Source organism: Vollenhovia emeryi, unplaced genomic scaffold, assembly GCF_000949405.1.
Source record: "Vollenhovia emeryi isolate VEMERY1.0 unplaced genomic scaffold, V.emery_V1.0 DF939427.1, whole genome shotgun sequence".
NCBI lineage: Eukaryota > Metazoa > Arthropoda > Insecta > Hymenoptera > Formicidae > Vollenhovia > Vollenhovia emeryi.
Window position 1 is genome coordinate 43,681 of NW_011966939.1, and position 12,576 is coordinate 56,256.

Below are 12,576 nucleotides of genomic sequence, written 5' to 3' on the forward strand. Positions count from 1 at the left end.
TTTTGATTGCCTTGTATTACATGGAGCAGATTTTGAGCGGAAAAGCGGAACGGTATAGTGACAAATGGATGTTTTTATTTATATTTTAACATTGTTTTCACTTAATTAATTATAATTTTGATTAATATGCTTATCTTTTTAGCTTATCTATTGAAAATAAGAATTTTAATCAATACATATTGTTCAAAATTAATATTTTATAATTTTCCGTTCCGCTTTTCCGCTCAAAATCTGCTCCATGTAATACAAGGCAATCAAAACAGACGGAACGGAACGCGGGAATCTAGTTACTATTCTCTTCCGCGTTTCCGCGTTTCCGCGTTTCCGCGCTCCATGTAATGCCAGCCATATTCCTTCACTACGACGGTTTACTATATAAAAGGGGAAAAAAGAAGTGAGGTTACGTCTGATATCATTCTGGCGCATAAGTAATACCAAAGTGGGAGAAAGAAAATACGCAAGTACGGCACACATTTTTTTTCTTTTTACTCAACAATGAACAACGGCAATATTCACAGTATCATTGAGGTAATAAATATTTTGAATCAACATTAGGTGACGCCAGTGAACTCTATACATACTGGAATGAGTGATCTATAGTTCTGGGGTGCTTTCGCGACGTAGGCCTAGTTTACATCGTGCACTTGATACGCGTATCGTAGATCAAAATGATCCGGATCAAAATGATCCGTGCTATGATTGGTCAAATCTGAAATTTCGTAGCATCTCATTGAAATTTTATTCAATGAAATTCCAGATTTGACCAATCATAGCACGGATCATTTTGATCCGGATCATTTTGATCTGCGTCGCGAAAGCACCCCAGGCAACAGGAACAGGGAATAGAATTTCTGACGCGTTGGATTGGTTGGAAGAAAATTTCCAACGAATCCAACGCGTCAAAAATTCTATTCATTCCTATTGCCTGTTGCCTGGCATTGTGTGATAGGCTTTACGAACGCAGCTTGTGTGCATGGAGCTACACACAGGTGAATGTCTCACCTTTCCTTGGCTCGAAGAAAAATCGATAAATGTTCTCTATCGTGTGACGCCGCTCAGTGTATAGCACATATACATATATATATATATGGGCTACAAACTTGTTGATCTGATCCGGTAGGTATTATTTTATAAGAGTTTCACAGGGGGTGAGTACGTGCGATACACGGCTTGTTGCGTTTGTTGAAAGTCCCCCTTATACACGACGTTTTACGACAACAATTGTTGTGTCGACGATAAAGCTTGCGATACAAGCGCTGGTCTAGCTTAAGAGAAATAAAAGTGACAGCTGTCACTCGTGTAATTTCCGTATCAGCTGGCGTGTGCACGATAAAACGCACTGTCATCAAATACCGTTGTATTCTCACATAAAACGTCACTTGTTCCTTTGCACGCATTGCAATTTTTACGCTCGGAATTGAATGTAAAAATTGTTTTATCTTGTTAATATTTTGTGGATATATATATTAAAATGCGTAACATGTTTAAATGCGTAATTAACACGTTTTTGTAGACCGGCGTGAGCATTTTGTTTTCATTTTTTCTACGGAAAGAGATACTTTCTGCCACACACATCTGCTTGTCTTCTGTCTTTCGTCTCACCTGTTGCTCCTACAAAGTCTCGATACTGTCGTTCTCTGCATGAAAAATTCATTACTGTTATTATCATTTGGATTTAACGCACAATGTCGAATTACCCTTACGAATATGTGAGATGTCTAGGTACGTCTGCAGCAACTCTAAGAATTTGATAAATTTAATTATATGTAATGTAAAGCGTTTATAGAATAAACCTAAGTTTAATTTTACTTGGAGATTTACTTTGTACATTATTTTCTATACACGTGTTATGTTTCTTACCAGTATTTGTTGTATTTGTCAACATTTACAGATACTTCTGCCGTACAATAAGACGAAGTGTTTTTCAGATATGGAGCAAATAAGAGAGGAACCTAAAACGGAATCTCATTCTTTGAAAGGCTTCGTCCCTCTTTTGGGCTTTACTGAGGGATGTGGTGCGCTTCTTGTAATCTTGGTGACTGTGTGGACATATTCCTATAGAGATGGTTTCTCATGGAAATCTAATCCGCAGCTTGAATTTAATTGGCATCCTTTGTTGATGATTGTTGGACTCGTGTTCCTGTACGCTAATGGTATATTTATAAAAGTAACACAACACACACACTTCCCTCGTGGAAATATTTTATTGAAAATATGGGGTTTTGCTGAAATCTTTTTGAATTGACAATTCCCTTGCCCGTTCCATTATAATTTCAGTCATTTTTCATTAAACAGTAATAATTTTCAATAATATATTAAACTTTTCATGTATTTCGGAGTATTACATCGAATTTTATGAGGAAAAATCTGATTTATTTTGAGATACATTTAATAATCTTTCAATAACTTTTATTTCGCTTTCATCGATTTTCTAGTGTTTTCAGCAAAAACACTTCCGCCAGAGTTTCTACCCACACAGTACAGAAAGATTGCAGGAAGATTGCAGAAATGTTACATTCCAAGATTGCAATATTGCAGCAACGTTGCGCAACATTGCTGCAACGTTTCTGAAGGATTGCAGTAACGTTGAAATGTCCGCCCTCAGAGAGAATGCAGTGCAACATTATAGCAATGTTGCAGTGCAATATTTTTGGAATAATTTGTTGTTGTACATAAGCAGAGAATTTACTAATTACATATGCATCCGGACCTTTTTCAATACACAGCAAGCTATTGCGAAGCAACCTAAGGAGATTATGTCGCTTCGCAATAGATGGAGATTGCGAGCAACACCGCACTGATCAAGTACTTAATAATTCGCGCATTATTGGTATCAACGAAAATAACATTATAAAATTCTCGTAATTAGAATTTTTTAAATAGAAAATATAGTATTTTCATTATTTTTGAAACATTGCTGCAATATTGCTATCAAAAGTTTGCAATTTTATATCCCTGCAATGTCTTTGCAAGATTGCACTGCAATCTGCAAGATTGCAACGTTTCTGCAATGTAACTGCAACCATCTGTGCTGTATGGGTTTCATCGATTTTCTAGTATTTTCAGCAAAAACACTTCCGCCAGAGTTTCTACATCTTATATGGCCACAGTACATATAATTTACAAGTCTGCTTTCTGCTTACAGCCATGCTGATCTACAGGACGCAGAGAAACGTACGCAAACGAGGACTAAAGTTAATTCATGCAGGCATAATGTTATTTATTGTATTGCTAACAGTGATCGCTCTAGTAGCGGTTTTTGACAGCCACAATCTAGCTTCGCCAGCTCCTATACCGAACATGTATTCGCTACATAGCTGGGTCGGGCTGACCACCGTGATATTATTCTGCTGTCAGGTAACTATAGAAAACTTAAAAGGGGAAAAGGATTTGTTGCACGGAAAGTTTTGTATATTATTTTATTTTTTATTCTCGAATATTTGGAACGTTTAGGCTTTGATAAGCTTTCTTCGGTTTTAAATTTCATAATTTAAAATCTTATATTGATATTAGTGAGATAATACAACATTTAAGATTTCATCGTAGTACATGAAAGTAAAAATAACAAGTTTCAAAATACAGACGTTAAATGAATAATTGGAATATACGTCAACGAAAGCTATGATGAAGATCGGACACGATAGTCGACGTATAAAATTGAAGTTTCTTGACAAGAGGTCGAGTCATGATAATAATAAGAATTGGAAACTCACCTGCCAAGTCAGAGACACGCGTATCAACGCTCTTCATTTACAGTGGGTCGCCGGATGCGTTTCGTTCCTCTTTCCCGGGTTGCAATCTCCATTACGAGCCTCTTACATGCCAATGCACGTGTATTTCGGCGTTGCGGCTTTTGTGGGCGCGATTGCTTCGTGTTTGTTGGGACTTAACGAGAAAGCGTTCTTCGTATTGCAGTTAGTAGCCAATAGATCGCTCGGAAAAGTGACGAGACGGTTTGAAAGATACATTTTTTTGCTCGAAATTTCAGAGACAAATATGCAGCCTTTGTAAGTGAGGGAATGCTGATAAACTTCATAGGATTGCTGCTCATATTATTTGGAGGCTTGTCCGTGTACTTGGTAACGCAGGAACGTTACCGACGTTTGCCGAGGCCCGAGGACGAGGTCCTTTTGCCTGGCTGGCATGGCTAGTACACGAATTGAGATATGCCGCCCGATTCGCTTCTCGTTATGAAAATATCCGATTTTAATCCATACTTAATAAGTACTTACAAGTTGCTCGCTGTAAGTCTTGCGTTAACTTTACGAATAAGGTCGGTCCAATTGATTGAAGCACAAACGCAAAAGGGGTAAGAAACTATATATAGTATTCTATTGATCTTTTTTATTTTATTATATTCTAGTCTAAATATAACTTTTTATCGTTCTCTATTTTCTTGACGGATAAAATCTGTATATATATGTTTATATGTATGTTAATTCAGAAGCAATCGTATCTTTCTGAAAATTATGGTGCTACGTGTACGTACACAGTAATATTTATATATGTATACATATCTATAATTATACAACAGTAATATATGTATATAATTACACGGTAAAATATATAATTATGTTACACGCGTAAATGTAAATGTTTTAAATGATTTAGGGCCAGTTTCACAAACGTCGGTCAACTGTTAACCAGAGTTCGGTCAACTCCCTATCTTTTTCTATCTTATTGTCTAAATAAGAGACAGAGAATGAATTAACCTTCGGTTGGCAGTTAACCGTCGTTTGTGAAACTCGCCCTTAATTGACAATTGAAATGTAATATATGTATATGCATATACATATGTATTAGGTTGCTAAACAAATTCGTGTCGATTTAAATGAAATTAAAAGACATAGTTACAGGCAATGAAAGAACTTTATTCAGAAATGTATTTGTCGGTAGTACTGAAGGCTCTTCCTCGCCGTTTTTGTTGAAATTTCACAAGATTGTGTTGTTTAATCCATGCCCACACAGCACAGAAGGATTGCAGGAAGATTGCAGAAATGTTACATTGCAAGATTGCAATATTGCAGCAACGTTGCGCAACATTGCTGCAACGTTTCTGGAGGATTGCAGCAACGTTGAAATGTCCGCCCTCAGAGAGATTGCAGTGCAACATTATAGCAATGTTGCAGCGCAATATTTTTGGAATAATTTGTCGTTGTACATAAGCAGAGAATTTACTAATTACATATGCATCCGGACCTTTTTCAATACACAGCAAGCTATTGCGAAGGAGATTATGTCGCTTCGCAATAGATGGAGATTACGAGCAACACCGCACTGATTAAATATGTACTTAATAATTCGCGCATTATTGGTATCAACGAAAATAACATTGTAAAATTCTCGTAATTAGAAAAATTTTTTAAATAGAAAATATAGTATTTTTATTATTTTTGAAATATTGCTGCAATATTGCTATCGAAAGTTTGCAATTTTATATCCCTGCAATGTCTCTGCAAGATTGCAACGTTTCTGCAATGTAACTGCAACCATATATCTGTGCTGTATGGGGTCTGATGCACCTGGGAAAAAGCTAACGATAAATCGTAATCTTAATTTGAAGTTGCCGATGATTTTATCTGTGCAGTGAACTCTATACATACTGGAATGAGTGATCTATAGTTCTGGCTGTTGCCGAGAGAGAGGTGCGTTGGGTGAATCCTTGTCTCCTTCTAGTACTACCTGATTGGATAATCGCATATAAATGACGCCCTTCTTCTCGTCATTTATATGCGACTATCCAATCAGGTAGTACTAGAAGGAGACAAGGATTCACCCAAACGCACCTCTCTCTCGGCAACAGCCAGAACAATAGATTCTTATTATTGGCACTCGGCTCACTAACCACTGAGCCGACACGGCAGAACAATAGATCACTCATTCCAGTATGTATAGAGTTCACTGCATCTCACAGTGGGCCAGCAGACCTAAGAAAGTGGCCAAAATACTGAAAGTACTCTAATTGCGGTGGAAATGGATATTCAAAGGATTTTGAGATAGCTGAGTTCGAATTCAAACTCAGATTTTAGAAATTCAAAATGGCGGATCCAAAATGACGGATGGAAATCTACACTTACTGCAAACCCTGATGGAAAAATTTTGCTGAAAATGTAATGAAATTGATGAAAAGTGAAATGAAAGTTATTGGAAACTTGTTGAAACCATTTCAAAATAAATCATAAGTTTCGTTATGAAATTCAATGAAATACTGTGAAATTAGATGAAAGTTAATTAATATTACTAAAAATTAGTGAAAAAAATTTTGAAATGTATATTGTGAAATTTGCAAAATTTCACTGAAAATAAATTTTTTAATGAAAAATTGCTGAAATGATAATGAAATTGGGTCAATTGCAAGGGATTTTTAACCAAATTTCAGCAAATTTCATTACGTTTTCAGCAAATTTTTTCCATCAGGGAAAATTATAGTTTTCAGGATCCATCACGTGGAGATATTGCAATACGATTTAAGATCTCTTATTTTTTTATTATGGGTTCCCCTCGCCTCTCGCGAACCGGGGTGCTTTTTGGACCGTGAGTTCCCCTTGCCTCTCACGAGCCGGGGTGCTTTTTGATCGTGAGTTTCCTTCGCCTCTCACGAACCGGGGTGCTTTTTGGACCGTGAGTTCCCCTCGCCTCTCACGAACCGGGGTGCTTTTTGATCGTGAGTTCCCCTAGCCTCTCGTGAACCCCTCGAGTTACGCGACACACAGTCGCGCGCTGTCATGTTTATATGCACTATTTTCTTAACGTATATAAAAAAAGGAGCAAAAATGAGCACATTTACGTTATAGTATTCAACATATAGAATACATTCATGCTTTGTTTTTTTTCATATGACGTGTTAGTCCCAGTCTACAATAGAGATTTAGTCCCAGTCTACAATAGATGATTTAAGCTCTAAGCTTTAAGAAATTGGCCAATCACGGTCAAGTATGAGTAGAATGCGCGACTGTGATTAGTCAATTTCTTAAGGCTTAGGGCTTAAATCTCTATTGTAGACTGGGACTTAAGCCCTAAGCCTTAAGAAATTGACTAATCACAGTCGCGCATTCTACTCATACTTGACCGTGATTCGCCAATTTCTTAAAGCTTAGGGCTTAAATCATCTATTGTAGACTGGGACTTAGTCCCAGTCTACAATAGATGATTTAAGCTCTAAGCTTTAAGAAATTGGCCAATCACGGTCAAGTATGAGTAGAATACGCGACTGTGATTAGTCAATTTCTTAAGGCTTAGGGCTTAAATCTCTATTGTAGACTGGGACTTATAGCTAATCGAAAGGTAGCATTACTTTGAAAATTTCAGTAAAATACATCGAAAAATGTCAAAATATAAATATTTTGATTATATACATGATTTTTTATCTACTAACCATAAATTTATAAGTAATCCTTACATTTCAATATATTAAAAATGTACGAAATCTATTACTTTCGATCGGTATTTATAAACAGTAATCGCTACGATGATAATAACATACTGTTCGGTTTCACGATACTGCTAAATTAACACCAATCGATAAAACACCGTAAAAATTGGATCACAACTACTTCGAAGTATCTTGAATATCATGACATAATAAATTTGATAAAATTTGAAAATTGGTTTTTGGCCATAATTCCGAATCCCTGGCCCACTGTGCATCTGTGCTGTATGGGCCATTACCGACCGGAACGAACGACACCCACGCCACCCCCTCGAACATTTCCGCCCTCTAGAACGGCATTTTCGAGCCAATCGGCGGCGGCTACGAAAAAAAAACCTGTAAAGTGACAAAAACTTTTCGCGCCGTCGTATCGCGCGGTGTATGCGCGCATATATCGCTGTTATCGTGGCCCATTTTACTGGCGGAGGTCGCGCGATGGCACACGCCCATTCCACGTTTATGCAATCGTAAACATCGTCGAGGAACAACGTCAGCGCGTTATATGGGCACACGCGAACGGTGCCGGACACCGCTTTCTCAGCTAGCTTCGCGCAACGCGTGTCTCTTTTTCGCTCGCCTGTTTCGCACGTCGCGGACGATTGTATTTTATATCGCTGGCTGACAGTGTCGCTCAGCTGTCTCGAGTTGCCACCGTTTCTCCCTGATCTCGCGCGGGAAGCGATTCGGCGTGGGCGCTCGGCAGTGCAGTAAAAAGTAACAGGTCAATCAATGGTTAACCAAATACCTGTGCCGCAGGCCAAGTATGAATTGCTAACCAACATACGACAGTGAGTACCGAGAGGCTCGAGTGTACCGCATTTTAGAGCCGCTTTTGTCATTTAAATTATGCAATTAACACGCACCGTGCGTCAGAGAAGGGGAAGGGCAGCGCGGGGGGGGGGGGTAGATAAAGGAAATTTGTATCGATCTCTCACGCTACAATATAAAATACGTCATCGCTGGTTCTTGAACTCTCCCCCCCCCCTCCCTCTCGCCATGAAAGATTATCGCGAGGATCGCTTGTCGTTATTCGCATAAACACGACACTCTAGACGGGTCTTTCCTATCTTGTGTGTACATACGCGTCCGCACAGCTGATCTGAGACAGAGCGTCGCTTTCAGACCGCGCTGGAGAACGCAGGTCGTCTGCCTCACCTTATCATTCCTGATCGTCGGGGTGCTGTTCATCACGCGCGCCTGGTTCGGCATACTTCTGCTGAAGGCACCGCGGGCCGACAGGTTCGTCGAGGAGCACATTGACGATGCCAAGATTGCTGCGTGGCTACGTCGGGCTCGGATGTACGCCGAGTCGACGAAGGAGAATCAGAATGCGGACAGGAACACAAGTGTCGGCGCATCGGAGCAGTACCACCGCGATACAGCCAGGTGAGAGAGCGCCCGACGGAGTGCGATCCTGCAAGGGAAGGATCCACGCTCTGCTCCTCGCCAATTTTAATGAAACTTATAGGAGTTGCAGAATATACTGTGCAGTTAATACCTGTAAAGCCGTTTTTCCGAATGGGCCCTAGGAGCCAAGTTATAACCAATTACATGTAGCACTTTGTACCCACACAGCACAGAAAGATTACAGGAAGATTGCAGAAATGTTACATTGCAAGATTGCAATATTGCAGCAACGTTGCGCAACATTGCTGCAACGTTTCTAGAGGATTGCAGCAACGTTGAAATGTCCGCCCCCAGAGAGATTGCAGTGCAACATTATAGCAATGTTGCAGCGCAATATTTTTGGAATAATTTGTTGTCGTACATAAGTAGATAATTTACTAATTACATATGCATCCGGGCCTTTTTCAATACACAGCAAGCTATTGCGAGGCAACCTAAGGAGATTATGTCGCTTCGCAATAGATGGAGATTGCGAGTAACACCGCCACTGATCAAGTACTTAATAATTCGCGCATTATTGGTATCAACGAAAATAACATTACAAAATTCTCGTAATTAGAAGAATTTTTTAAATAGAAAATATAGTATTTTTATTATTTTTGAAACATTGCTGCAATATTGCTATCGAAAGTTTGCAATTTTATATCCCTGCAATGTCTGCAAGATTGCAACGTTTCTACAATGTAACTGCAACCATCTGTGCTGTATGGGTACCCACACAGCACAGAAAGATTGCAGGAAGATTGCAGAAATGTTACATTGCAAGATTGCAATATTGCAATCTTTGCGCAACATTGCTGCAACGTTGAAATGTCCGCCCTCAGAGAGATTGCAGTGCAACATTATAGCAATGTTGCAGCGCAATATTTTTGGAATAATTTGTTGTTGTACATAAGCAGAGAATTTACTAATTACATATGCATCCAGGCCTTTTTCAATACACAGCAAGCTATTGCGAGGCAACCTAAGGAGATTATGTCGTTTCGCAATAGATGGAGATTGCGAGCAATACCGTCACTGATCAAGTACTTAATAATTCGCGCATTATTGGTATCAACGAAAATAACATTATAAAATTCTCGTAATTAGAAACATTTTTTAAATAGAAAATATAGTATTTTCATTATTTTTGAAACATTGCTGCAATATTGCTATCGAAAGTTTGCAATTTTATATCCCTGCAATGTCTCTGCAAGATTGCAACGTTTCTACAATGTAACTGCAACCATCTGTGCTGTATGGGTATTTTTAAAAAGTTATTTTTTTCTTTCTCTTTATTTCTCTTGTATATTATCTCCAGCGCGACGCTTTCCCTATGGCGCTACGCCAATTTTTGTATCGAATTCCGAGACAACGCTACATATACTACAAAATCTCACATTGTTGGTATCTTCTCGATTTGTATAGTACATTTCTGGGAAGTTAGCCCTCATAATTTAAAAACTTAATTTTGCCCAAGAGTTTTGCATAGATCTACAATAGTTTCAAGGTTCTTGATAGTTTTAAAAGGTAGTTCTGGCCATTAAAGGCGTGAAAATTAATTTAAAAGATATTGGGCCTTCCTGGCGTACGGATGGTAATGTTTTATTTGAAAATTTATTGTATATGTTTAGTCAGGTCCTCGTATGCTACTATACAATACCGGGGGACCTGAACACGTCGTGGGAGCTCAGTCCGTCGCACATTGACCCTCATATTTGTACGCATATTATCGTGGGTTTTGCGGGCGTGGTAAACAATACGCTCGACATAGGTGACACTGCGTGGGTGTACGAGCGAGTAGTTGCCTTGAAGAATCTTGAACCAAACTTGAAGGTCATGATCAGCGCTGGCGGAAACAATGAGCTCCACAATGGTTTCTCCGAGATGGTAAAGAATCACGCAAATAGAAAAAGGTGTGTCCATCACGCAGCTCTCTATTTCTATACACGATATACAGTCAGAATATGTATCATTAACGCCCTTACGTGTAGGTTTATCCAATCGGTATTAAATGTAACCAAGACCTTCCGTTTGGACGGCTTTGACGTTGACTGGGAGTTTCCAGCCTGGTTAGGAGCGGATGATCGTGAAAGGATACATTTTGTGCAGCTGTTACAGGAATTACGAAAGGAGTTTGATCACAGTGGACAAAAATTGATTTTGACTGTAGCGGTTGCAGCACCGCAGGCTATTGTGGATCAGAGTTACAGCATTCCTGAAATGGCAGAGTATGTGCCGTAGTAACAGAAGAATACGATAATATTATAAAATACTTGAAGAAAAATATCACGATCATCTTTTTCAGGCACGTCGACTTTATAAATCTCATGTCGTACGATTATCACTTCTACGTTTGGTATTTCCCAGTGACAGATCTGAACGCCCCGCTTTTTCCTCGTTGCACAGAGACCGGCTATTTATCCACATTGAATGTGAATTTCTCTGCTCAGTACTGGGTGGCGAAGGGAATGCCGCGGGAAAAGATTGTTGTCGGCATACCGGCTTATGGTCACTCTTACAAATTAGACAATCCATCGAATAATGATTTACAAGCACCAGCCAGCGGATTCGGGAAGCTTGGCGTGAAAGGTTTCGTGTCTTATCCTACTGTTTGTCAATTTCTTAAATCCGGAGCTACAAGCGTCTTTAATAAAGAGAGCCGTGTACCATATACGTATAAAGGCAAGGAATGGATATCTTATGACAATGAACAGAGCATCTATTACAAGGTAATGCGTTTTACCTTGCTAACATAAAATTGAGTATTAAGCAGATTTGTCGAATCTATAATGTACGAACATACAACGATGTAAGCTCAGTTGAAAAACGTTTGTGTTGCAGAGTACGTGGATTCGTACCAATGGTTTCAAGGGAGCCATGATTCTATCTTTAAACGTTGACGATTGGAACGGCACTTGCCACGGTACAAACGAAACGTTTCCTTTGACACGTACCGTCTCGAAAGTATTATTTAAGGAGTCTGATTAGTAACAAGACTATGTCAATAGGAATACTTTAAATATGCGCAGTCATTGAATGATCCAGCTATTCCGGAAGCTTAAGGCTTACATTGAAGTGATCCATTCCATCGCATTCCTATTTAATGTATTACTTTGACTCTACCTCAGTTGCTCAAACATTCTTTTGTACAAATAAGTTGTTGAAGTTACCTTTAGCACATAGTATTATATGCTAGCTAATAGAGCATAGCACTTGTACCTGGTTGAGTCAAATCAAAAGTATTTATACGCGAAAGTATTTATGCGCGTTGAACTGTATATTATGTAAAGATACATACGGTGTTTCCTATATTGTTATCTTTTCCGTGTGCTTCACAAGCAAATAGTATTGGAAATAATTCCAAAGTATTCTATATTAAATAATTTCGAGACAAGACATAAATGTCTATTGAAAATGCCACCTTATCCAGAATCGTAAGCATATACAGGGTGTTACTAAATTCATGTTACAACGCTTGAGGGGTGAAAGTACAAATCAAAACAAACATTTTTTACCAATACACATGAGGGCGGAAACGAACCCTTAACCCGTTGGAACGCGCGATGTAGAGCTACTAGATAAAGGGGAGCTGACTCGTCCGCCATTTTGGAGCCCAAACGTTTGACTTCGACAAATGCATTTCGGCACAAGATATGAATTTCTTGTTCTAAATTTATTGTTAATAAAATCCAAATTACGTTTTTGTTTTTGGAAAGCTATATTTTTAATTAATTATTAAAGCTATATTATTAATTTTA

The 12,576-nt window shown here is 38.7% G+C and overlaps 2 protein-coding genes across 4 annotated transcripts; both read left to right on the forward strand.

Annotated features, from left to right (window-relative positions):
• The first annotated feature begins 955 nt into the window (after nucleotides 1–955).
• Nucleotides 956–4,558, forward strand: LOC105557724 (cytochrome b561-like). 3 transcript variants are annotated; one of them, XM_012005040.1, is made up of 6 exons: nucleotides 1,160–1,423; nucleotides 1,514–1,722; nucleotides 1,929–2,153; nucleotides 3,146–3,357; nucleotides 3,757–3,914; nucleotides 3,989–4,558. In XM_012005040.1, the coding sequence occupies exons 2-6, from the start codon at nucleotides 1,686–1,688 to the stop codon at nucleotides 4,149–4,151; spliced, it is 795 nt and encodes a 264-aa protein (XP_011860430.1). In that variant the 5' UTR covers nucleotides 1,160–1,423; nucleotides 1,514–1,685; the 3' UTR covers nucleotides 4,152–4,558. The 3 variants fall into 3 exon arrangements, with proteins under 3 accessions (XP_011860431.1, XP_011860432.1, XP_011860430.1); XM_012005041.1 differs by lacking the exons at nucleotides 1,160–1,423; nucleotides 1,514–1,722 and adding an exon at nucleotides 956–1,116; XM_012005042.1 differs by lacking the exon at nucleotides 3,757–3,914 and having other exon boundaries at nucleotides 1,149–1,423; nucleotides 3,989–4,102.
• A 3,213-nt stretch (nucleotides 4,559–7,771) lies between these two features.
• LOC105557726 (chitinase-3-like protein 2) lies at nucleotides 7,772–12,214 on the forward strand. The gene is made up of 6 exons (XM_012005043.1): nucleotides 7,772–8,217; nucleotides 8,552–8,815; nucleotides 10,450–10,731; nucleotides 10,810–11,046; nucleotides 11,124–11,547; nucleotides 11,660–12,214. The coding sequence occupies exons 1-6, from the start codon at nucleotides 8,159–8,161 to the stop codon at nucleotides 11,804–11,806; spliced, it is 1,413 nt and encodes a 470-aa protein (XP_011860433.1). The 5' UTR covers nucleotides 7,772–8,158; the 3' UTR covers nucleotides 11,807–12,214.
• The last annotated feature ends 362 nt before the right edge of the window (nucleotides 12,215–12,576 follow it).

What these genes read in the sequence shown, in the direction of transcription:
- LOC105557726 (XM_012005043.1), top strand. Translation starts at nt 8,159, where the DNA reads ATGGTTAACCAAATACCTGTGCCGCAGGCCAAGTATGAATTGCTAACC. An exon ending in TACCACCGCGATACAGCCAG is followed by an intron (nt 8,816 to 10,449) that starts GTGAGAGAGCGC and finishes GTATATGTTTAG; the next exon opens with TCAGGTCCTCGTATGCTACT. An exon ending in AATCACGCAAATAGAAAAAG is followed by an intron (nt 10,732 to 10,809) that starts GTGTGTCCATCA and finishes CCTTACGTGTAG; the next exon opens with GTTTATCCAATCGGTATTAA.
- LOC105557724 (XM_012005040.1), top strand. Translation starts at nt 1,686, where the DNA reads ATGTCGAATTACCCTTACGAATATGTGAGATGTCTAG. An exon ending in CGAATATGTGAGATGTCTAG is followed by an intron (nt 1,723 to 1,928) that starts GTACGTCTGCAG and finishes AGTGTTTTTCAG; the next exon opens with ATATGGAGCAAATAAGAGAG. An exon ending in AAAGCGTTCTTCGTATTGCA is followed by an intron (nt 3,915 to 3,988) that starts GTTAGTAGCCAA and finishes TCGAAATTTCAG; the next exon opens with AGACAAATATGCAGCCTTTG.